This window comes from Ochlerotatus camptorhynchus, unplaced genomic scaffold (genome assembly GCF_037179485.1).
Source record: "Ochlerotatus camptorhynchus isolate MF236.1 unplaced genomic scaffold, CSIRO-AGI_Acam_v1.1 ptg000370l, whole genome shotgun sequence".
NCBI classification, from domain to species: domain Eukaryota; kingdom Metazoa; phylum Arthropoda; class Insecta; order Diptera; family Culicidae; genus Ochlerotatus; species Ochlerotatus camptorhynchus.
This window is the reverse complement of record NW_027040858.1, coordinates 3,240,012-3,265,585: the sequence shown is the minus strand read 5'-3', so window position 1 is coordinate 3,265,585 and position 25,574 is coordinate 3,240,012. Positions and strand designations below refer to the sequence as shown.

General features: G+C 43.5%; 3 protein-coding genes across 3 annotated transcripts; 2 read left to right on the top strand and 1 right to left on the bottom strand.

Moving 5' to 3' along the window:
• The first annotated feature begins 735 nt into the window (after positions 1–735).
• On the top strand, positions 736–2,759 carry TyrRS (Tyrosyl-tRNA synthetase). Its single transcript, XM_065232456.1, has 2 exons — positions 736–2,370; positions 2,435–2,759. Exons 1-2 carry the CDS (start codon positions 928–930, stop codon positions 2,561–2,563), a joined length of 1,572 nt encoding a protein of 523 aa, XP_065088528.1. The 5' UTR covers positions 736–927; the 3' UTR covers positions 2,564–2,759.
• A 12,019-nt stretch (positions 2,760–14,778) lies between these two features.
• Positions 14,779–16,213, bottom strand: LOC135710112 (10 kDa heat shock protein, mitochondrial). Its single transcript, XM_065232598.1, has 2 exons — positions 16,041–16,213; positions 14,779–15,693 (listed from the first exon to the last, which is right to left on the bottom strand). The coding sequence occupies exons 1-2, from the start codon at positions 16,041–16,043 to the stop codon at positions 15,394–15,396; spliced, it is 303 nt and encodes a 100-aa protein (XP_065088670.1). The 5' UTR covers positions 16,044–16,213; the 3' UTR covers positions 14,779–15,393.
• A 4,883-nt stretch (positions 16,214–21,096) lies between these two features.
• On the top strand, positions 21,097–22,773 carry LOC135710097 (zinc finger protein 391-like). The gene is made up of 3 exons (XM_065232574.1): positions 21,097–21,290; positions 21,352–22,267; positions 22,331–22,773. Exons 1-3 carry the CDS (start codon positions 21,183–21,185, stop codon positions 22,627–22,629), a joined length of 1,323 nt encoding a protein of 440 aa, XP_065088646.1. The 5' UTR covers positions 21,097–21,182; the 3' UTR covers positions 22,630–22,773.
• The last annotated feature ends 2,801 nt before the right edge of the window (positions 22,774–25,574 follow it).

Here is a 25,574-nt window from a genome sequence, read left to right as displayed (position 1 = left end):
CGAGAGTAAATTCAATTGGCGCGTGTGGGATTTTCCGGTTTTCTACTGAAACGATAATAAGGTGAAACGGGAATCTGCATACTTTTTAAGCTTTTTTGATTTAATTTATCTTTGAGTGTATATTTTTCCAGAAAGACTCTCTTCAACTTTGTCTCAGACGACATATCGGTCAGAAGTGAGGTTTTCGTGCTATAATTTATAGAAAAAAAAATTACAACAACCAAAATGACCGAATTTTTGAAAAAAATGTAAATGACTGCCCATAACACATAATTATGCAAAGTTTCATGCAATTCGGAGAAGGTCGAGTCTTGATATTTTATTGTTTTATCCTGGAATTAGTAAAAAGCCTTTTCGCCCTTGGCCTCCCCCTCGTTGGTATTTTTTATATATCAAGCTGACCATTGCATTAGGTCCTAAGTAACATTGACAGATTCTCTTCGTCGACTTTCGACTTTGTATCTCCATGGCCATATAAAGACATTTCCAGGTATTTTCAGAACAGATCTGTAAAAGAAGCTGTTATCTAGCACCTAATACGACAAGAAAAACGAGAAACGGTTTTGTGCTCAAGATATTAACGAAAGACAATGTCGACGAAGAGAATCGATCAATGTTACTAAGGACCTAATGCAATGTTCAGCTTGAATTTCTTCATACCGCGTGCTTTTGAGAGCGAGAACTGTCAAAATGCGTGGTTGTCTCTCTCCCCTCCCTTGTCCGACGGCGGACAACTCATCCGCAACGCAAGCGAAAAAGTGCATATTCGTATACGAAGTGGTGGTAATCCTTTTCCGATCCTCGCTGGCACAGGTCCCGTTCACTTTCGTAGCTGTAAATTCTTAAAAAGTGCTCAAATTTCATCCTAAATTGGTCGTTTTTGTGTGTTGAAAAGTGTGTGATAGTTAAGAAAACAAAAGTGCGAAAATGACGGCTCTAACATGGGAAGAGAAGGAACAGCTGATAACCCGGAATCTGCAGGAGACTCTCGGCCAGGACAACATGCGTACGATTCTGAAGGAAAGAGACCTGAAGGTGTACTGGGGAACGGCCACGACCGGTAAGCCGCACATTGCTTACTTTGTGCCTATGTCGAAGATTGCGGACTTCCTGAAAGCGGACTGCGAAGTGACGATTCTGTTTGCCGATCTGCATGCATACCTGGATAACATGAAGGCCCCGTGGAGCTTGCTGCAGGAACGAACCAAGTATTACGAGGCCGTTATCAAAGCAATGCTGGCTTCGCTGGGAGTGCCGTTGGATAAGTTGAAGTTTGTCTGCGGAACGGATTATCAGCTCTCGAAGGAATACACGCTGGATGTGTACAGGCTGTCTTCGGTGGTGACCCAGCACGACGCCAAGAAGGCCGGAGCCGAGGTGGTGAAGCAGGTGGATCATCCACTGTTGTCGGGTATTTTGTACCCGGGATTGCAGGCGCTGGACGAAGAATATCTGAAGGTAGACGCCCAGTTTGGAGGTGTAGATCAGAGGAAGATTTTCACCTTTGCTGAGAAGTACATGCCACAGCTGGGATATTCCAAGCGGATCCATTTGATGAATCCAATGATTCCTGGATTGGCCGGTGGTAAGATGTCTTCCAGTGAGGAGGATTCCAAGATCGATCTGTTGGACAGTGCTGCAAAGGTGAAGTCCAAGATCAAGAAGGCCTTCTGCGAACCGGGAAATATCGAAGACAATGGATTGTTGAAGTTTTTGAAGCATGTCGTCTATCCGATGTTCAAGGCCGGCGAGGGATTCGAGATTAAACGAAAGGAAGAATTCGGCGGCAATCAGACATTTGAGAAGTATGAGGATCTGGAGGCACTGTTTGCATCGCAAGAACTGCACCCAGGGGATTTGAAGGCCTCCGTTGAGGTCTACGTCAATCGCTTGCTGGAACCGATCCGGAAGGTGTTCAACGATGACTTCCACCGGGAGTTGACAGAACGAGCTTATCCGACCGCGGCAGGAAATAAGAAAGCCGCAGCGCAGACTACCGGTGAGAACACCCCGGACAAGGTTGAGCTTCAGGTTGGCCAGATTTTGGAGGCCACAAAACATCCCGACGCAGACACGTTGTGCATCCTGACGGTGGATATTGGCAATGGGACGAAAAAATCGATCGTTAGCAATCTGATGGCTTACTACGGCCTGGAGGAACTGAAGGGCCGTTCGGTAGTAACGGTGACGAATATGAAAGCTTCGAAAATCCGAGGTGTGGAAAGCGAGGGACTGGTGCTGTGCGCATTCAACAAGGACAAGTACGAACCGTTGGTCGTTCCGGAGGGGGCGAAGATCGGCGAGAGGATCATTGTGGAAGGTTTCGACAACACAGCGACCCAAGTGGCTCAACTGAACCCGAAGAAAAAGGTAAATTAAATTGGATCGGTTTTCAGCTTGGAGATTAACGTTGATGCTCTGGTTTTTTTTTTAGGTGTGGGACAAGATCCAAGCGGAACTGAAGACCAACGCCGATGGGGAAGCGCTGTGGAAGGAATTCTCGATGCTGACGCTGAATGGTGATAGGATTAGCAGTACGCTTAAGGAATGCAACATCAAGTGAAGGGTTGGAAGGTTGTTAAGTGGTTCAGAGCGGCTGTCTAGGACACATATAGTGAAGAAATTATTTTAATTTATTTATCAATCACACCGAGTAGCATTTGTCGCCTTACGTGCGCGGTTGTCCGATCATATTTTGGCATTTCAAAAGTACATGAAAAACGCTTTGCTGACCGTTTGTTACGAACAGAATAAATCTCAGATGTTTCGAGCGTAATAGGTTTTGAGTTGATTAAGCTGGAACATCCGAAAGCTGATACGTGATAATGGAAAAGGGTGATAGAATTCACAAATGACTGTCACAAATTATGGTTGCCTTCACTAATAAACGGGTACCATACTCTAACGATATCATAAATGGTACGACCATCCCACATCAAGTTGGGATGATATCTAGAATTGGTGGTTAGGCGCTTCTTATGGTTTTGTTATTTATGCGGGTTGCCACTTTGAATTTGTGAGAGGATTCTATCAATGTTGCAGTTAGTAATGATTATTCAGATCGACATGTTTAATATATGAAGGATAGTCGAATTGTTTCTTTGAAGTTCTCAGATTTTGTGGGTTTTTCTTCGCGGAATAAGTTGCTACTCCGAATTCCTCTGAAAATAATCATAAATTGAGGAGATATTTCAACCTGAGACTTTCCCAGAGAATGTTTTCATCATTTTAATGAGGTAAGGAAAAGGAAGTACAGGGACTGTTCATTAACTACGTATACAATTTTTTTGGATTCTTGACACCTCCCACCCTCCCTTTGCGTAGACAATTGTCCATACAAAAAAAAATTGTATGGACCGTGGATAATTGCCAAGCGGCAAGTACCCAAAGTTACTGTCAGTTGGCGCTCCGTGAGGTATGAACGAAACCATCTCAAAAAATTTCCACCGATCCCTACTCTATCATGCTTTGCGATCGCAATTCCGTTGTTCAGCTTATCGAAGGCTGCCGTAAGATCTGTGTAAATAACGTCCGTTTGGGTCCGAGCAATCAAACTGTATGTGATGTAAGACGTTAGGTACAGCGTGTTCGTAGTTGTGGAACGCCCAGTTATAAATCCGTGTTGATCTATACTTAGATATTGCTTGCAATGCGCATTTAGAGACTCTACTACAACCAATTCAAAAAAAAATTAAATAAAGCACTCAGCGACGTGATTCCCCGGTAGTTGTTTACGTCCGCAGTCTTCCAGCAAGACGGAAAGATGCCGCTGAATAGATAGAGCTGTGGATCTAAAAGATAAGTGATGTTCTTTTTAGGAATAATCGACGGAAAACCATCGGGTCCAGCCTTAGCTGAAGTCTTAATTTTAGATGCTGCTCTAGAAATCGTATCTGTAGTGGTGTCGACAACGCTAAGCGTTTGGTTGACCAAAGGAACATTACTGGCCGCGGAAGTAATAAGATTAGCGGAGAGATGCTCGTCTTCAAACACACTAGCAAAAAGGGTCTGTGCCTAGGGGCACGAACGGAAGCTTGACGTAGGACCGCTAGTGGACGGAATAAATGTGAAGAGCATTTAGTTCTTTTAATTGATCATGTATCTATTACCTCAACTCTTTCCGTTTTTGAATTGGTCGTTGAGGGCTTGTGGTTCTGAATATGGACAAACAAGCACAGATAAATTATATTCCAACTCTTTACTGATGTAAGCTTGATGGCCCTGAAAAGGGCCGTTTTATTGAAGAGGACATCCATGGCCACTTACGCTTGGCATGTTTAGTGTACGTGACAGCATCAAAGACCTCATTTTCCAGGAACACCTGCAGCACACCTCGTAGATCAGACCACACCGTCCGAAACGAAAATGAGCTAATGCCATACAGCAGGGCTGTTTTATATCTTTTCAGGTTAAAGCAGAATGATGTGCAACCAAGTGGTATAAAGGCTACAAAGACTTCTCCCATTATGAGTAGTTTGTTATCAAGTAGCGACACTGCCTCTTTTCCTTTTGCATACACGGCGAATGAGAACGACCCAAATTTGAGTTCAGTTCACTCATAATCGCCAAAAGTGCAGGAACTCAGCGATGAGTAAACTTGTCTCATGGTTTCTTGTGGAAAACCCTAAAAAATCTGCCAGAAAATGAGGAAATTGACGAAAATTTTATTCAGTCTCGGAGTAGTACCAATAGACTGAGTGAATCCAATCTTTACTTCTCAAATTTGGGAATTTTTCCCTGGAAAATCCTGGGAAAACATGAGGCAAGTTTACTCATCGCTGAGTTCCTGCACTTTATTTCTTATTTCTGAGATAACTAAACTCAAATTTGGGACGTTCTCATTCGCCGTGATATCACCTTGAAAGATATCGGCGTCGGTGGTCACCCCAGCAGGCCTGGGTCCAATCTCAGTCGGCGCCACCAGCATGTTCTAAGGCATAACATCTCTGATCACGCCTTCCTTCGGGAAGTAAAGCCGTTGGTCCCCGGTTGAGTTGATGGGTCGATTGGTAGGGTCCAGGTGTGAGAGCGGTAGCATTGACGAGTGCACGGATGGATTTGAGTTCACTCACTCGACAAAAAGTGACACAACAGCGGGGCCCTGTTTACTAAAAATGAACACATATGTGTTCATTTTTAGTAAACAGGGCCCCGCTGTTGTGTCACTTTTTGTCGAGTGAGTGAACTCAAATCCATCCGTGCACTCGTCAATTGGAGCTCAGTACGGAAAACAAATCTCGCGTCACTTTTCAATAGGTCCTATCTACATTGATCGATTCTCTTCATCGACACTCTCTTTCGTAAATAAGTCGGCTTCACAAATGTTTCCTGCCGTCTTCGTCGAATTAGATGCTAGATTGTTGCTTCTTTCATCGAAAATATCCGGCCGTGGCGATTCAAAGTTGATCAAGGTTGATCAAAATAATTTGTACCCCTGCATCCAGTTTGATTACATGAGCATTTTGTGTTGTTTTAACCAAGCAAAGTTGGTGATGATTTAACCTCCGAAACCAAACAGAGAGCGTCTCTGTCACTTCAAAACGTAGATGACATCCATGGCCGCTTAAGGCCGACTCACAATAGATACGTTTTCGGGTTTTTTGACAGATAATGCATGGGCTAACTGTCAAAAAACCTGAAAACGTATCTATTGTGCGCCGACCTTTACGCTTGGCGTGTTTAGTGTAGGTGACAGCATCGACAGACGACGGATGGTGGTTATCTTGAAGAATTCGACAGTGAGCATGCATAAGGGCGTATGCGCGATGATCGATTCTCTCCATCGTTTTTCTCTTTGCATTGCTACAGCTAAGCGAAACAATTTTGTAGAATTTGTTCAATGTAGAGTTGTAATAGGTTGTATTGGCTTTCAAAAGCAACAACAAACGCACCGACAAACGTTAAATCTAGCGAGTTATTAAGAAAAGAGAAAATCGATGAAGAGAATCGATCATCGCGTATACGCCCTTATGAATGCTCACTGTCGAATTTGCGTTTGGTTCTGAATTGTGGCGATGAGTGTGCAAAATATAACGCAATTCCATCCTCCCTATTCGCACGCACCCGAGGATCGGAGGCGAATGCCACTTCAACTTGTTTCGTCTACTTACTACTCTCTGACGACTGTGCTGGGGAAGCAGCATTTGCATGTAGGTAATTGGTGGATTTGTTAGTTAATTCGACACTTTTGGACAATGCTGGACATTTGCCAGTTTTTCAATAGCTTCTTGTTAAAAATCAACATTCGGAACATTGTTATCGATGCGTAGTCATATTTCTGATCGATTGGTGATAACATTATTGAAATTGGACCAGGGGCAGCTGAGTTATTACCGTTCAAAATCTTTCTTAATTTGTTACATGTTCCATTTTCGGTTTTCACAAAGTGTACCCCCATATAGAAATCAAAGACGTAGTCCTACGTCAAAATCATGGAAGAGGGTGAGCCGACTTCCCTGCGTTGCTCATTTACGAAGTTCCAGAAGGATTTCGGGTGTAATTTTAGCCGCCGTTGAATCCTCCTTTGATAGCGTTGAAAACCTAGACGACTTAACCGCTTATACTCGTGGTTGAGTCTGACACAGTAGCATTTCAGCGGCAGTGTGCGGAATTTAGTAAATCTTCTGAGAGCAGTCTTCTTAGTTCTTTTCAACGAGCGAAGATCTTTCGTCATTCACGGGACGCGAGAGTCAATATGGATGATCTTTTTGGAAACGTGCCTGTTTAATGACATATGCCAAGACGTGAGAAAAGGTTTGTGCAGCAATGTTGACGTCTGCAGGATCTAGAATATGCTCCCAATTAAGGTTAGACAGCACATGGACAATACTGCGATGGTCAGCTCTACGGAAGTCATATGACACAGCGTTTGGAGTGCTGGTGAAACTAAAGCAGGCTGATGATGCACTTCCTTGACTAAAGGTTCGGGTGCCGGGGAGAGGAAAGGAGCTGTATCACGAGCACTCACAAAGCAGAGATCCAGGGTGCGGTTATTTTCATTTAACAGGCCATTGATTTGTGACAAAATTGCGGTACTATAACTGTCCAGGAGCTGGATGGTTCCTACGTGGAAAGATGAACGCTCGTGATCAGGACAAAAGAAACCACTATGGGTTGAAGTCCATGCAATGTCCGGTAGGTTAAAATCGCCAAGAATAATAACTTCGTCGGAAGGGCCTGCTTGGTCTGAAGCGACCAAGACGGATCGACAATGTGCGTCAATAAGCTCCAAGTCACGGGTTCGATCTGGATGGAGGTAAACTGCACAGAGAAGCGATTGAAGATCACCAAGTTGAATAGCCACCCACACTAGTTCAACCGTGTTCCAGGAATCGTCCTCGATAACTTCTGCTTTCAGCTTGGAATTAACTGCGATAAGGACACCTCCCCCAGTAGTTTTCCTACTATTATTCGTGTTTCGATCGCAGCGAAATATTTCGTAGGCAGCACCAAAGACATAGTTTGAAATGGTTCGATAATTGAGCCATGTTTCGGTCAAAACTAAAATGTTGTAACAGTGATCCATGACGGCCAGATGATAATCTTCCACGAGGCCGTTCATACCGCCAACGTTCTGGTAGTAAATCGTTATGTTCGACCTCCGCTGTTCGGGAACAATGAAAGGTTCAGCGTGTAGCTGCATTTGGGAGCTGGTAGATGTCACTTGACGGAGGAAGGATGTTCGAGTAGGGTCGCTGGAAGCCAAGATACTTTCAGGCGATAATACATCCTGTGATCAAAACTCGCGGAAATGGAGTCAAAAGAACAGCTCGTGCGTGATAAAATCTTGCGCATTCATCACGAGAACAAGGATCTCTCGCATCGTTCCATCGCTAAAACGTTGGGAATCGCGAATTCCACGGTGTCGCGAGTGATTAAGTGGTTCGAGGAACGGTTGACCACCGATCGGAAGCCCAGAAGTGAAGGAAAAAGTATTCCGTACAACACCAAAAATCACAACCGCGTAGTTGGGGCCTTCAACCGAAATCCGAACGCCTCCGTTAGGGATGTGGCTAAGAAGCTGCACCTAAGCCGAAGTTTTGTCCAGAAGGCCAAAACTAAGGCTGGGCTTCGAACGTTCAAGGTACAAAAGGCCCCTAATCGCGACGAGAAGCAGAACAAGTCCGCCAAAACCCGTGCCAGGAAGTTGTACCTCAACATGCTGACGAAAGTTGAATGCTGCATCATGGACGACGAAACATATGTGAAGGCCGACTTCAAACAGATCCCCGGCAACCTGTTTTTCACGGCCAAGGATAAGTTCAGCGTTCCGGAGCATGTCCGCACTCAGAAGATGTCCAAATTTGCGAAGAAATTCCTGGTTTGGCAAGTCATCTGCACGTGCGGGAAGCGGAGTGCACCTTTCGTGACCCAGGACACGATGAACGGACAGGTGTACATAAAAGAGTGCCTCCAGAAGCGGCTGCTTCCTCTCCTGAAGGCCCACAACGTCCCAACAATCTTCTGGCCGGATTTGGCCTCATGCCACTACTCCAAGGACGTGCTGAAGTGGTATGCGGACAATAAGGTCAATTTCGTGCCGAAAATGTTCAACCCTCCCAACACTCCGGAGCTCCGCCCCATCGAGAAGTACTAGGCGATTATGAAGCAGCACCTTCTTAAACGACCTAAGGTAGTGAAGACAGTCGAGGAACTGAAGAAAGTATGGGTTTACATGCAAAAAACGGTTGATTCACAGGTTGTGCAGAATCTTATGGCCGGGGTTAAGGCCAAGGTGCGGGCATTTGCGTATGGACTGTAAATAAAATACGAGTAAAATGGTAAAATGAAGTTTAATAGTTATTTCTCAATCCCTGAAAATTTGATGGCAATCGGATGAAAACTCGAATTTTGCGAATCAATTTTGTGTGTGGCAATTTCATCGTGGACACCCTTTACTTGCCAATAACAGGAATGTGGAAGACTCCTTCTCCCATCTCGAACGCAGGGCCGGGACGACTGCTGGTCGCTGGCAGGAGGGGCTTGACTGCGATGAGCGGAATAGGGGCTTCCTCAGGGCAGACGGAAAGAATGCCTCCCGGAGTGCAGTTGACTGTGATGGCTCCATGTTCCCGACTGGCAGATGTTTGAGGTGAGTTGAAGGCACTGGAATTATGATCATCATCAGGCAGTGAAAGTTCGCTATTAAGTGTGTACTTGCCTAATATAGCAAGCTGGGAGACCCTCAATCCACATCTAAACTCAGGACGACTTGGATGAACGCTGGCTGCAATAGGCGTGACTGATTTAGAGGATTTTCAGAGGGCGTCACTGAAAATTCGCTTTGGACCGGGGTCAGAATAACCTGAGTATGGGAGAACTCATCAAGCGACCCAACAGGAACAAGAAGAAGAGGCGCGCATCGAGCAAGGTGGATCGACCAAGTAGAAGGTGACCTGCGGACCCTTCGCAGACTACGAGGCTAACGAACTGTGGCCAAGGATCGAATAGAGTGGAGACGACTTCTTCGGACAGCAGAGGACAACAAGGCCTTAGCCTGATTGGTAAATAAGGTAAGTGAGGGAGAACTCATCACGCAACGATAAACTTAAATCACAGAGGTACTTGCCTATGTAAGCATGAAGACCCCCTTCCACCACCAACTACAGGGCCGAGACGACTATGTTGAACTAAGACGGCGATAGGCGGGACTGTGTTGGTTCACAGCCCGAGAATGGCCTACACTGCCCATAAACGAAAATATGGCTTATGTGGCAAAATAAAGGTTTTTACAAAGAAGGGTATAGGGTATACATACATACCATCGGACTTTTGATCCGAGGGCCGGAGGACCAAGTGTCATATACCATTCGACTCAGTTCGACTAGTATAATGAGTCACGCCAAGCAAGGAATGAAGGCGATGGCATCGAACAACCTGGTGACTGGTGCTGAATTTCGTGGGGGCAAGCTGAGCTTCTGCAACGCTTGTGTGCAAGGGAAGCAATGCCTCAACCCTTTCTGCTTTCCGTACCAGAAGTGTCCCGAGAAGAAGGAATCCACCCCTGGTCGTGTATTTGCCTTCCAAGTAAGAGGGGGAAGGTGATCATGACGCTGAGGATGGCACACCCAACCGTCCCGAGGAAATCGAACCGGATGCTGATCAAGATCACGACGCAACTGACGAGACTGTAGACACCACCAAAACCTCCCTTTTTTCTTGATTTGTTTTCCGTCGATCTTGTTTTCCGTACTGAGCACCAATGCTACCGAGGCCAGGGAGGCAGCTCCCACACCTGGACCCTACCTTTCGACCCATCAAGTTATAGACCGAGAACTAACGGAGAAAGGCGTGATCAGAGATTTTATGCCGACATGGGATTAAACCCAGGCCTTTTGGGGGTGAGAGGCAATCACGCTTACCAATAAACCACCCTCGATTATCGAACGCTTTCCAGTCAAGTCTTCGGTCCTGACTACGAGGTCTTTCGTTGCGATCGTAATCCTAACAACAGCCGTAAATCTACTGGTGGAGGTGTCCTTGTAGCTGTCCGTGGAGGGTTGGAGGCAAAGGCCATCGAGAACGATTCATGGAACTATGTGGAGCAGGTTTGGACAGCCATCATGCGCTCTGTACATTCCACCTGATCGAGTCCGCGACAATGAACTCATCGATAATCACTGTCGGTCAGTTTTCAAAGTTATCGAAAAGTGCCACTCCAGTTGATGAGATATTCATTTTTGGTGACTTCAATCTGCCAGGCGTTTCGTGGAGTCCATCTCATAGCGGATTTCTGAATCCAGATACAGAGCTCTACATATCACGCAGGAGCTATTAGCCTTCTCGACAACTACAGCGCAGCGACGCTATCACAAATTAACCATGTAGTTAACGAAAATGATCGTAGTTTGGATCTCTGCTTCGTGAGCACACAGGACAGGGCTCCATTAATTTCCTCGGCTCCTTGTGAACTGATTTCGACGACTATCCTGTTACGGTTTCTTATGACTTCCGTAAAGCTGACCACCGTAGCATCATAGATGTATTGTCTAGCAAAGTGTCTCACCCTCCCTGGCAGACGAGAGAGCTACGTAGGTTGAAGTCAATCAAGAGAGCAGCATTGAGAAGATTTACGAAGTATCGCACGCTTCCTCTGAAACTACATTATGTGAGGCTGAATCACATGTACCAGCGAGTCAGTCGTGAATGCTTTTCAAGTTTCCTATGAGGCATCCAACGCAAACTTAAGCTACACCCGAAATCCTTTTGGAACTACGTGAACGAGCAACGCAGGGAATCCGGCCTCCCATCGTCTATGGAATTCAACGGAGAAGTTGCTGCCACCGTTTAGGATATATGCCATCTTTTTTCCGAAAAGTTTGCCAGTGTATTCACTAATGAGATACTAACTGACGACCATATTAAGCTAGCTGCCAGGAACATTCCAGTAAATGATCAAACGCTGGGTGCAATTGATGTTAATGCTGAGATGATTTCTAAGGCCGCGACTCTGCTCAAGTCATCCTGCAATCCTGGACCTGATAGAGTTCCATCTGTATTTTTGAAGAGACATATTGCTAGCTTGTTAATTCCGCTTCTTCGCCTGTTCCGAATGTCTCTCTCCAGTGGCATATTTCCATCTTGCTGGAAATTTGCGCACAGGTTTCCCGTCCACAAAAAAGGAAGGAAACATCGTTAAGTGCCGTTTCGAAGCTATTCGAGCTAGTGATTATGGAACCGTTGCTGTCCCATTGCAAGTAGTTGTATTTGAGTGCTGATCAACATGAGTTTACTGTCGGCCGCTCTACAACCACCAATCTGCTGTGTCTCACATCGTATATAACCGAAAGCATGTCGGATAGGGTTCAAACGGACGTTATTTATTCAGACCTATCCGCAGCATTCGACAAGTTGAACCATGCTATTGCGAATGCTAAACTCGACAGGCTCGGTGTATGCGGTAATCTTCTGAGTTGGTATCGATCATATCCTACCGGTCGGCAACTAAAGGTTGCCATAGGAGATTGCAGATCAGCTAGCTTCTTCGCCACATCAGGTATAGCTCAGGGAAGCCACATGGGACCGTTGATTTTTATACTGTACTTCACCGACGTGCATCTGGTCATCGAAGCTCCTCGGTTATCATATGCAGATGACCTCAAAATCTTCCTACGAATCTGCTCCATTGCTGACTGTCACTTTCTTCAACGTCAGCTGAATGTATTCGCTAGTTGGTGCAGTTTCAACAGAATGATAGTGAACCCAGCCAAATGCTCCGCTATTACGTTCTCACGAAAACAACAACCGATAATATTTAGCTATGACCTGCTTGGCTCGACAATCGAACGCGTGAATCAGATGAAAGACTTGGGTGTGATCTTGGATTCGCAGCTTTCAAGAACTTTAGAATTCATTTTTAGGATAGCTAAAAACTTCACTGATATCTACTGTCTAAAATCTCTCTATTGTTCGCTTGTTCGATCGACGCTTGAGTATTGTTCAGCGGTTCGGAACCCAAACTACAACAACAGTGCCGAGAGAATTCAATCTGTTCAACGTCGCTTTCTTCGTTTTGCGTTGCGTAGATTGCCTTGGAATGATCCGTTTCGATTACCCAGTTACCGTTGTCAACTTATCGACCTAGAACTTCTCCGGACTAGAAGAGACACAAGCAGAGCCCACGACGCCGATATCCTGCAAGGAAGGACAGATTGCGAGGCTATCCTGGCAATCATCCACGGACCATACAAATTAAAAAAATGTATGGATGATTGTCTACGCATGGGAGGGGGGGAGGTGTCAAGAATCACAAAAAACTGTCTACATAGTTAATGAACAGCCCCTAAACGGGAGCGCAAGCTCCCCGGTAAGTTTCTCAATTTCTTTACTGGTTACGGAGCTGTTTCTGCCGGTCCATGCATTACAGATGTCCCCAACTGTTGCAACGATATTCGTGAGGAACTGGATTCGTTGGAGACGAACCGAGTATGGAAGCTACAACGTTGTCAAGCCGCTCCAGCCGACATGGGTGTCGCATGTGCAGCAGGACGACAACGGCGTGGAAGTGCGCACAAGGCTCGTTTGGTGGTGAAAGGGTACCTTCAGCGTCAGGGTATCGATTATGAAGAAACCTATACGCTTCCGTCGATTCCTGTTCCACCAGATGGACGTCAAGACGGCGTTCCTTCATGGTGACCTGAAGAAAGACATCTATATGGTGGTACCGGACGGCGTAGAAGCTGATCAAGGCATAGCGTGCAAGCTACAGTACCTGTTACACCCCTGCGGAGTGTGACGAACCTCCTTCTATTTAGCAACCTTGCATCCGACTTAAAGATGTCATCAACTGTCATCGTCAATGACGAAGCGCCCAACCGTAAGTAAAAAAGAAAACAGAAGAAAAAGTGAACAAAAGTCACGGTGAGATTTTCTGGCTAGTTTTTTTCATTGAAATTATTACAATTCTAATTTTTTGATTTTAAAACTAGTAATACTTATAGTTAAAAAGAAAGTGATTCGTTAGCAAGAAATTCCGGATAATTGTACTCTAATATAACAGGTAAATTTGTAATGTGAAAATAGTGTGAAAAACTAACCTAAATTTGAACATTGTAGGCAAAGGCCTCCTACTAGCAGTACGAATAGCTGAACAAGTTGCGAAGGCTAAAAAGATACTAAACGTGAGTAATATGTATAACTATCAACTATGATCATGCATTGAAGCTGTTTACAATTAATTATCCTTATTCCTAAAGCCTAAATCTAAATTAAAAGATATGGCACTTACAATTAGGACATCCACTTAAACCTAATGAATTCTTGTATTGAATTTGTCATTAAAGGAATTTTTTAACCCTCCCTCACCATTCTGAAACGGGTTATAAAATCGGAAATAAATCTTGTTTGTTCACGCAACAGTACCTGTTCGGATTAAAGCAGACTCTCCGCTGCTGGAAGGAGCGGCTGAATGGACAGTTGCTCAAGATGGGATTCTTGTATACGAGATGCACACCAGGGGACGAGCTGATCATCATCATTTACGTCGACACCCTATTGATCGCTGGAAGCAAGCTGACTTCGATCATGCGGCTCAAAAAGGAACTCTCTGTCGTGTTCAAGATGACCGACTGCGGCGAGGTGTGCATGAAGCTGATTTACAACCGAGAGGAAGGGACGCTTCAACTTTCGCAAGAAGCCCAATTAATGAAGATCCTGCAGCGATTCGGAATGGTCATCCGATGAAAAAAAAAGGCTCCAGCGACGAAGGAACGATACAGAGAGCTGTTGGGAAGCATGATGTACACCATGTTGTATGTGCACCCGGACGACGGCGTTCGGTTGACTGTAAAAATTCTCTTTATAACCTCGGACAGGATTCTTAGTAAACATTGTATTTAAAAAAAATGTAATATGCATATATTGTAACAGGGTAATAGTACGTTCAGACAACAGAGTTATAACATGCTATAGCATATCTTAATATTGGTTTATGTGTTGCAATTATTTGACAATCGTTATAACATGCTTAGTCTGGCCAGCGCTTAATTTCAAAGATTTCCATAGCTTTCCAAAAATGCTCGAAGATTTGGAATCAGAATAACTCAGAGTCAGAGTCACTTCTACTCAGAGGTATGGAGATTTTTTTTAACTGCAGGAACTCAGTGCTGAGTTCCTGCAGTTTTTATAAATTTCTCATACAACTGAGTAACAGTGACTCTTGATCTGAGTTATTCTCATTGGTAATGCCTAGATGGATTGTTCAATCTTGCTTCGATAGATCCATCATTTGGCTTTCGGATATTCCTCACAAAACGTTCCATTCTGTTCGTTTTAGTTAGCATTTTATTTTTTATTCAACAGAAAATAAACTACTAGAATCGTACTTCTTAATGTCTAGGAATAACGTCAGTTCACTCGCTTCAAACTCCTCTCGCCGCTCGTTCGTGCAATCTTCCCCCAGCGCCCGTCTTCGAGACGGGAAATCCCTCTCCCACCCGTATCAGTAACCTAGCAAGTATAAACGATACCTCAACACAGAGAGAGAGCAGGAACCTCCAGGTCGTCCCCAGAGAAGAGGAAAAGCTTCAATCATGGAAGGAGCAGCAAAATTTACTTCCAATGTGGCAAACTTTGGTGGTCCACACAACCGAAACTTATCGAAAACCAGTACGGAAACACGTCGCCAAAAGTTGATCGACCTAAATGCAAATGCTTCGTGTTCCGCGGGGGACCACTGACTCACTCAAATCTCAAATCACACGGAACGATTAATCCTCATCTTAAGTTAAAATATGTCCTTCTTTTGAAAACAAAAGAACCCCTCCCTCGCTTGTCTTAAGCCCTAAGTTACAGAAACTAAAGTCGTACCTCGACCAGTTCTCCCTTCCTCGTCGGATGCCGAATGCGGATGATATTCGGCCTCTTCTTTTGATGAGCGCCTCTGTACTCTTTGTATTATTCGATTTTGGCAAGAATGTCCGCCTCGCGGAACAGATGGTACTCTTTGGTATCGCCCAGATCGACCTTGGTGCCACCGTACTCGGGCAGCAGGACCTTCTCGCCGACGTTCACCGCCAATGGGACGTGCTGTCCGGTCTTGGCATTACGGGCTCCTGGTCCGACAGCAACGATCGTGCCCTCCAGCACCTTTGACTGGGCCTTCTCGGGCAGAACAATACCGCCCTTGGTTTTAGTGAGGGCTTCCGCTCGCATCACCAAGACGCGGTCCAACAGGGGAATCAGACGCTTTGAGGCCTGCGGTAACGATAAACGAGATAAAAAATGTTGATTAGTTAGCAGGCAGACCATAACCTCAACACTCGTATGCTCTCTGTGTTGTTACCAAGAGGATGCTTCGAGAAAGATGTCAGAACATTGTGAAGAAACATGAACCGGTGTCATTATGTAATCATGCACGATTCGGGTTGGGAAGTTCAGAAAACTTTCAGAAAGTTTAAAGAGAATTTTCAATCATGCAGATTCTTTTATCAGAAAGCAAAAATTTAATAAGAATCAAAATAGGAAAATCAACTTTGAATTACTGAATTTCATCATCCTCCTGACAAAGCCCAGAATGTAGCAAATAGAGAAACCAAACCTACCATTTTTTTAGCAGGGTTTTGAGATTATTCTATGAACACAAAAAAGTGTTTTGAGGATGATAGCAGCCACAAACGCACGAGGCTTTGATTTTTGCACAAGACTTTTACACGGCAGCGGACGATTTTTCCGAGCGAAAACCGGAGAAACGAGAACCACGCGACTTTCTGGAAAGACAACTTGACAGCGAATGAAGTTAAAGAGAGAGAGAACGAAGAGAGGATCTTAGCGAACAAACCGAGAGCAGATTGGAAAAAAATTGTGACGTTTCTAGAAATCGTCGTTGACGATTGTCTCAGAGCCGGGAGACTATCTTTACTCCAACGGTGTTTCTAATTTACGTGTTAGAAAAAAGCAAAAAAAAAAACCTTCTCTCCTTCACTTTCTTACGTAAAACCGCAAACAAAATCAACACACTCGTCAACGCCAATTAGAGACTCTGCTTAAACGATCATGAGACTCGAGTGTGTCCGTGCCTGAATATTTCATGCGTAACTATATTCAAATCGACCCTCACCCCTACAAAGGTTTGAGTCGGACGATTTATATTTAAGATAATACTTAAGTATGACCGAGAGTATGACATCTTAACCAGATTAGCAAAGGAAACGAACTGGTTACATTTACAGATATAAATTATCTCATCAATTTCAGTTCAGTCACAGCTAGGCGTTCACCTTTGTTCATCCTTTTGTCTACCCCAAATATTCACAAGCATTGCCAGCGTTTAAGAGTTCTTGAATAATCAACAAAGCATCCTATTACACTAGCAACCCCACAATCTGATGCTATCATAATTTTCAGCAATGTCAGGAATGCTCACGGGCCCCCGGTATTCAGCCAGAAGACTTTACTAATTCAAAACACCTTCCAAATAAGCTTCTATGTTCATTTTTTTTCATCCAATGTTAAATTCAGACCTCTATATCCGTGATACGTGCACGAGGCTCAAACCTTTGTAAACTTCTCAAAATTACTTTTGTTTTATAACTACTACTACTAAATCAAATATTAAAAATCCATCATCACCATCGTGGCGAACAAAATAGATTTTGCAGTGCTAAAATAATTATTAAAAAATCGTTATGACAGTTTTTCATACAAAACATCGTCAAGATACATAATTTGTCAATTCATAAAAAGAAATTTATTAGTAACTGTTCGAAAACCAGCCTTAACGTGTGAAACGCAATGTTTCTTAAATTCAGTAAGTGTAGTTTTACACCTCAAGTTAAAATTTGTCGAGGCATCGAATTGAAAACATTTATTCCTTTAAAATACAAAGAAATAATGCGTTGCTAGGTAGCGTGAGTGAGCTAGCATTTGCTATACAGATCGTCGATTGAAGTGATTTTTACAAAATCAGATATTGTCTGTTTCATTGGAGACAACAGGTGCGAAATTAAATTTAAATCTCGATTTGAATAGCCATAGGAATTTGCATGGCGATGATTTATGCGCGTGAGAAAATGAAACAGAAAGTATAAGATTTTTCTATCGGTTCTACAAAATTTGGGATGGCAAGATTTATTGTAACTAAATTGACGATCGATCGGGGACTAAAAAAGCTCTTTCGGGGATCTGAATTGGCTGCCGAGATCAACATTGATGCACGGTTTGAGATGGCCAAGGACATATCCCAACTGGTTGAGAAAAAGCGGAACGAAGCGCTTAAGTTGCATACATTGAAGGATTTGAAAATGGAGACACTTGAACGTGTTCCTGCTGCTAAAGGCTGGTTGCTTCAGCGGTGTCACCGAGGAGTAGTTGGATGCATTCAAAAAGTGCTTCCAATAGCGATTCCCGGTGCGGTTTTGTTTGCCGATGTTGCTTCTCACCACTATACTACCCAGTCGTCGTTGCAGGTGTCTTCAGCTACCGTCATTATCAGTACCACCGGAATAATCATATTCTCGGTGGAGCAACAGTCATTGAAAGCCACCATGCCCCAACTACAGCTTAATAAAAGTCAACTTGAACCATTCTTCTTTGCTCCAGACTAGCGAAACTAGACTGGTTCAGTTTCAATCTGTTCTAACCGAAACACAACTCACAGTGTAGTAGCAATAGTAGTGGAGGGTACGGTGTCATCCGTTTTTCTTTATTTCGCAATTTTAGAAGAAAGCATCACAGTTAAAAGCTTTGTTTTTTTTGACGTAAGACTACGTCTGTGATTTTTATATGGGGGTACACTTTGTGAAAACCAAAAATAAGACATGTAACGAAATTATGAAAGATTTTGAACGTTAATAACTCAGCTGCTCCTGGACCAATTTCAATAATTTGATCACCAATCGATCAGAAATATGTTTACGCATCGATACCAATGCTTTCCACTGTTGATTTTCAACAAGAAACTATTGAAAATGTGGTAAATGTCAAGCATTGTCCAAAAGCGTCGAAATAACTAACAAATCCACCAATTACGTACATGCATATGCTGCTTCCCCAACACTGTCATCAGATAATCGTTTCTAGACGAAACATGTTGATGAAGCATTGCTGCTTCCCCAACACTGTCATCAGAGAGTCGTTAGTAGACGAAACAAGTCGAAGTGGCATTCGCCTCTGATCTTCGGGCGTATGTGAATACGGAACATTTTGCACACTCCTCACCATATTCAGAACCACACGCTCTCAACGACCACACAAACTGCTCTCCAGAGTTGTAATCTTGTATCCAAACTTGGAAGGAGGGGTGCAAGTGATTTTGATCCATTCTCTTCATCGACTTTCTGTTTCGTTAATAACTCGACAGCAAACACATTCATTGATACGTTTGTTGTTCTGGATGATAGAAGAGCATAGCAGAAATAGTGCTAAATAGGTTAGTGAAGTTATGGTCATCAAAAGAGGAAACCGATGAAGAGAATTTACTTCCTTTTTTTTTATTCACCCCTTTGCTTCTAAGCCTCGTTCTAAGCCCCTTTAATTAAGTCATCGTCATAGCAATTGGCGTTGACGGCGACTCTGTAGCTCTTCACTCCAATGGTAAAATCCATAAGCAAACGTCAGACTGTGCGTGAAACATGGCGGACTTCGTACTATCTTTTCACTCCACTGAAAATTCGTATAAGAAACTGTCAATCTTTGCTAGAAGAGACGATTTTTCGGCGGTGCCGTCAACGCCAATGAAAACAAGCATCGCACCGCTTTTGGTTCTTGGGTTACACTTGCTCGTTGCAATTCTGCTGTTCGACATTTTCGAAGGACCACCAAAAACATGAAATTACACTATTTTCTTGAGATGCCTAAAAGTCCAATTCGGGGGCGACCCCGGCGTAGTCGTTAAGGCCGGCGCACAATAGATACGTTTTCAGATTTTTTGACAGTTAGCCCATGTATTATCTGTAAAAAAAAAACCCGAAAACGTATGCATTGTGTGCCGGCCTTTAGAATCCATACCTCTCACGCCAAAGTCACAGGATCATAAATTCGCCGAAGTGTTAAGTGCCTTCCTGCTAAAGGATAAGATTTACAAATTTGTTGAGAGAAGGCGTTTAACGAGAAAAACTAAAAGGGAAGGAGCTTTAGCTGGATGGAAACTGATATTCTACGGCCTTCCAACCTGTCGCAGACACCAGTTCAACCCCTGTCCAGCAGCAGACGGGCCGAGACTCTTGCGAATATGGGATTGTCCGGTCCGATTTGCTGATCCAGCTGCCTACACCTCATAATCATCTTCCAAAGGCTTTAAGCCTGTACTACCATCGGCCCTTTTCAGGGCCACCAACATTTTCCAAAAGAGTTAAACTTCTGAACATGTCCCATCTAAAATGCATATCAAAAGGTTCTAATGTGCGAATGTTAAATAGTCAAATCAAAACATTTCGATGAGCCACTCTGATCGAATGTTTTGATTTGACCATTTAACATTCGCACATTAGTCTGTCAGCTGTTTTCTCATTTCCAGCACAGTACCGATTGCCCTGCTTTTTTGTATTTACTGCTACTGATGGTGTACTGCTTCGAATAGCCATTAGGATGTGCGCTGCTGGGAAATCCAACTCGGTTTTAGGGAATCTATGGAGGGTCTTGGCCGAAAATTCGTGGTTGCGTTTATCCGAATCCGAAAATTTGCTATGTGTCAACAACAATGATTTCCTCCACTCAAGTCGACGTACACATACTTCATAGCAAATTTCCATCCAGGAAGACTCATAATATTCATTGGACTCACATATACAAAAGGCACAGATAAATCTCAAATTTTATTTTTTAAACCCGTGCATGTCGCCATTACCGTTCATGAAAAGCCAGAAAACATTAGGAGCGCTGATGTTGATTTTGATCATTCAATTTCAGTGCTAACATTTGAAAACGGCACAAAAGCCATTTGTAAACAAATGGTTTGTGGGCCCTTTACTCACTACTTGAAGTACACCCACGCGACACAACAGCAACATCGGGTAGGGGAAATTTTCCCCTTCCTGACGATGCTGTTGGTTTGCGTGGGCGTTCTTCGGGTAGCGAGTAAAGGGCCCACAAACCATTTGTTTACAAATGGCTTTTGCGCCGTTTTCAAATGTTAGCACTGATTTACCAAGTTGTTTGGTGTGAAAGGAAATTGGGCTTTCGATGCACATTGCAAAAATGGCATTCATTTCAGGCATAACATTTGATAACGGCACAAAAGCATTTGTAAACAAACTTTCTAAGGCCCTTTACACGTGAACCAAAGTACGCCCACGCAAACCAATACCACTTTCGGAAAGGTGATAGTTGCCCCTATCCGATGATGTTGTTGGTTTGCGTGGGCGTACTTTGGATCGCGTGTAAAGGGCCTTAGAAAGTTTGTTTGCAAATGCTTTTGTGCCGTTATCAAATGTTATGCCTGATTTGTTTCTTTAAAGATCGAAAAGATCGTTCGTAAAGAATTTTAACAAATTTTAACCTCAAACAAAAAATCGATCCAAAACATCAAGATTGCTCAAGTCGCCCAATCCTGAACTATCGACGTGTACATGCTGCTGAATATTATTTTGTGTGTTCGATTCGTTTGATCTTCGTCGTTGTCAGTTCTCAAAAGTTTGTAAACAACTGCATCATCATTTTAAAGTTTGTCAACACAATTATTTATTTCAATAAGCTTGAACAGTGCGGCCTAAAAGGTTGCAGATTAGCACTGCAGACCACACGTTCTAATGAACGCCTCTTGTGTGGCATGTCGGACTCGTGGCTCCGGTATGGTGGCCATCTACCATCATCCCAACGGGTTGGATCAAATGTTTACTTCCGTTACCGGAATCGAGGTAAAGCACCATAATTGCTCAAGTTAATTTTCGCTTCATAATAGTTTCGGATTTTTGATAGGTCGAAGATGCGGACCATTTGTGCATTCCGTGCTACGACGACCTGAAGGCAGCACATATCTTCAAACAGAAATGCATTCAAAACAATATCCTTCGAATTAGTCGCCCCTCGACGACCCGATCCTGTCCCATCGAAGAAGCTCACCAAAGTCCAAAAGCAGAGGCTTCTCAACCTTCTCAACCTGATGACTCAAACCCACCAAAATCCAAGCTGATTCCAAATGCTGAAATTTCCACTACCATGACTGAGGCCGACATTCTCGAGGAACACTTGGAAATCAGATCCGATGTGTCGGAGCCAGAGGAGGAGGACGAGGAAGAGGACATTGACACGGAAATGCAAGAGGAAGACGATGTTGACGAAGCGAAAGATCTGCCCGCAGAACCGGATGAGCCGACTGGTATCGAAGATATCAAACCGGCGTGCATTCAATTAGCGGAGGAAGCCATCGTCGAGTCGAATGTCGAAGTCATGCAGGAAGAGCAGTTGATCCAATGCGATGTGTGCAGTAAGGCGTTTAACAAGATAAACCTTCTGAACCGACACATGAAGGCTTGCCATCAGGCGGCAGAATCGACCGACGATGGCGAACAGAGTGCACCGGGAGCGCTGGCCACTCTACCGACGGTGCACAATCTCATGTGCGAGTACTGCTTCCAGGAGTTTACCGCTTTGACTGAAAAATTCGCACACGAAACGGCACACATGTCCGAAACGAAACCGTACAAGTGTCCGCACTGTCAGAGCACTTTCAAGGATAAGGTCGGGCTGCGTAGTCACATACGGATCCACTCGGCGGTGAAACGATACAAATGCCAGTACTGCGACATGCGGTTCCACCAGCGCGGCAATCTGACGGCTCACGAGAGGACACACGTCGGTGCGAAGCCGTTTGTCTGTCCACATTGTGGGAAAGGTAAGGTGGTTTTGAGTAGCTAGTTAGTTTTATAGGATTTCTAAAAGGACTTGAGGGTTTTAGGATTTGCCGAAAGTGGTAACCTGAAAAATCACATACGGTACCACACGGGCGAGCGGCCTTATACATGTTCCGAATGTCCGAAGCGTTTCCGGACGCACTACTCCAGGACGGTTCACTATCGGTCGCACAGCAACGAACGACCCTTTCGCTGTATGGAATGCGACAAAGGCTTCTATTCGTCCGGTAAGCTGATCATCCACCGGAGAGTGCACAGCGGCGAGAAGCCCTATAAGTGCAGTGCCTGTCCGGCGAAGTTTGCCGACAGCAGCGGTCTGAAGAGGCACACCAAAACGCACTGAAGATGTTAATACGGGTGACACAGAAGTTTACAGACAGGATCCATGGTAAATGTAAATCAATTATGGTAACTTTAAATACTAGCTGTGGTGACTCTGATTTCCGAAAGAAAGTCCTCAGATTGTTAGTTGTTCAAAAAGGCTCTACCCCATCCATTTGGTACAACGCCGGCTGCATAAACGAAAAAAAAATGCATTTTATTGCCTTTATAGAATTTTGCTGCTTTTTATTATTATCTGTTCTTCAACGGAATATGAAAGAACGGCTCATGTTCAAAAGGAGGGAAAATGATCATGAGTTGTTATACCATATCCCGAAGAAGTACAGCTCAGAATGCAAAATATCCATTTATCGGTGTAAGTAAAGTTTTTCCGTATTCATGCCGTCGAATGGACAAGTTTTTGGTGTAAGCGAACTTTAACATTTTCGTATGAAATAAAGTAAATAGTAAAGGATGGGGTGTACATCCAAAGGGATACCTTTATGGTAATGAGAAGCATACACTCCCGATCATAAGTTTGAGGGACCGATTTTCGATATTTATAGGTAGGTCATTTAAAAACTACAAGGGACAGCCCTATGGGGTTGTACGTAACGGTGACGTAGGACTACGTGGTCTTATATAATAAATCTTATTTGTTAATTGCAGCAGGAGCTTGTGTTTTTCGGAATTTGAGCGGGGTTCTCTCTGTTTATACTCTTTACTACGACGCGCTTGACATAGATGGCCCACAGCGACTCACGAAGAGCTACTGATTCCAATCAATAGCTGTGCGGCTTCTTCCTCCTTCTATGGATGGTCATGTGGGCTGCAGCTCGCTGCTTGTAGGCAGCCTTTCGTTGTGTATTGGATAACAACACCACTCACTACGCGATGATTTATAATAAACATCGATTGGAGAGACCGGAAGGAATTCAACTTTGAAATCTGTGTTAGGGAAATCGCTTTTCGTAGGCAATCGGTGATTATTTCAATTATCATAGCAACAGTTGCACATTCGTCCAATAGTGACATTTTGGAAAATGATAAAGTCTTAATTTTAACAGATTCGTAGAAAAAATTCCTATCGATTGGCGTATTAAGAATTAAAATCCATCATCTCTGGATCAAAATCGGAGCATTTTCATGCCGCGACCGACCTTGTTTTTTTTTTTAAATTGCACCCCCAATGTTGCCTTAAAGTTCATACATGGTATGTTAGATTTAAACATATCTCGATAGAGCTGGAATTAGGCGTAAAAGCTTTTGTAAACAATGATTTCTCTCGATATTTTTTTAGGAATTCAAGGCACGCCCAACCGGAGGAAGCATTACCCTACCTGATGATGACCTTGACCACCACACACGGTGATTGGAACTGAATCCGATCAACGGTTGAGGCCAGCATTGATAGCTAGCTGCTTGGGGGAATCTTCCCTAATGAAATTTGTATGGTTATTTTGCTTAACGACGTGTTTGGGATCAGCCACACCATTTGTGGAATGGATCAATAATTTGGGTTATCATTCGGATATGGTATTTGTTTTATTGGGGTTCAGTTGTGCGCTGGAGAACACCACCACTCATGACACGGTGATTGAATAAACATCGTTTGGTGAGACCGGATGGAATTCAACTTTGAAATCTGTGTTAGGGAAATCGCTTTTCGCAGTCAATCGGTGATAATTTTAATTATCATAGGAACAGTTGTACATTCGTGCAATTTTCAATAGTGACATTTGCTCAAGTCTTAACTTTAACAGAAGCGTAGGAATATTTCTGATCGATTGGTGATAAAATTATTGAAATTGGTTCAGGGGCAGCTGAGTTATTAACGTTCAAAATCTTTCATAATTTTGTTACATGTTCCATTTTAGGTTTTCACAAAGTGTACCCCCATATAGTAGTCCTACGTCAAAAGAATTGACTTCTCTTAAAGTTACAACATTTTCCGAAATTCACACTTAATATTCATGACTGATTTTCTCAGAATAGGGTCGGCCAAATTTTGAAATGAAAGTGGGAATAGAACCCTTATTCTAAACCCATCGAGATACGTTTGTGAAAGTGTGGTTGACAAATTTAAAATATGTTTTAAATCAGAGTATGGTTTCTCGCTGTAGTAAGTTTAGTTGGAATTTAAGTATAAATAAGTGGATAATATGGTTAGTTGCATAGCAGTGAAGTAAGTAGGCTAGAAAATGGTGAGTTGGACAACCTGGAAAGAACGGAATACCTAGCTCTGGTCTCAAAAGCGACCCAACAGGAACAAGAAGAGGAGGCGCTCAGCGGGCAAGGTGGCTCGACCAAGTAGAAGGCGACCTGCGGACCCTTCGCAGACTACGAGGCTGGCGAACTGTGGCCATGGATCGAGTAGAGTGGAGACGACTTCTTCGGACAGCAGAAGATAACAAGGCCTTAGCCTGATTGGTAAGGTAAGTGATGTTGAACCTGATATGCGTGTTGGATTTGATTATTATTGAAGCTGATGGCTTTGTATAGTGTTGATTTGATTGTTGGGATTGATATCGCTGTTTCTGTTAATGACATTTTTGAAGTTGGCTTTATTGAAGGCGATGTTTAGAGCGTAAAATTATTGACTGCTTTGGCTGAGTGTGAAGCAAACCCCACACGCATCAATATATTGACGCGAAGGGGAATTATTGACAATAATATTGATGATGTGAATTCAGAAATATTGTCAATCCGATATATTGACGTCAATATCGAATGTAGTGACAATACGATTATTGTCAATAAAAGTAATCGTGTAGGGTCCACTTGAAAGCACTGCTCTATTCAATTCATTTTTCTTGATTGTTAGAAAGAACCGGAACAGCAAAGTTTAAAAGTAGAATGGATTTTATTTAACGACTAGCTTGAGTGGAGTCTTGAACAGGAATGAAAAGTTTTTCACCGTTGTTTATTTAAGAAAACTTAGGTTGCTAGGGGTGACGTTCGGTCTCC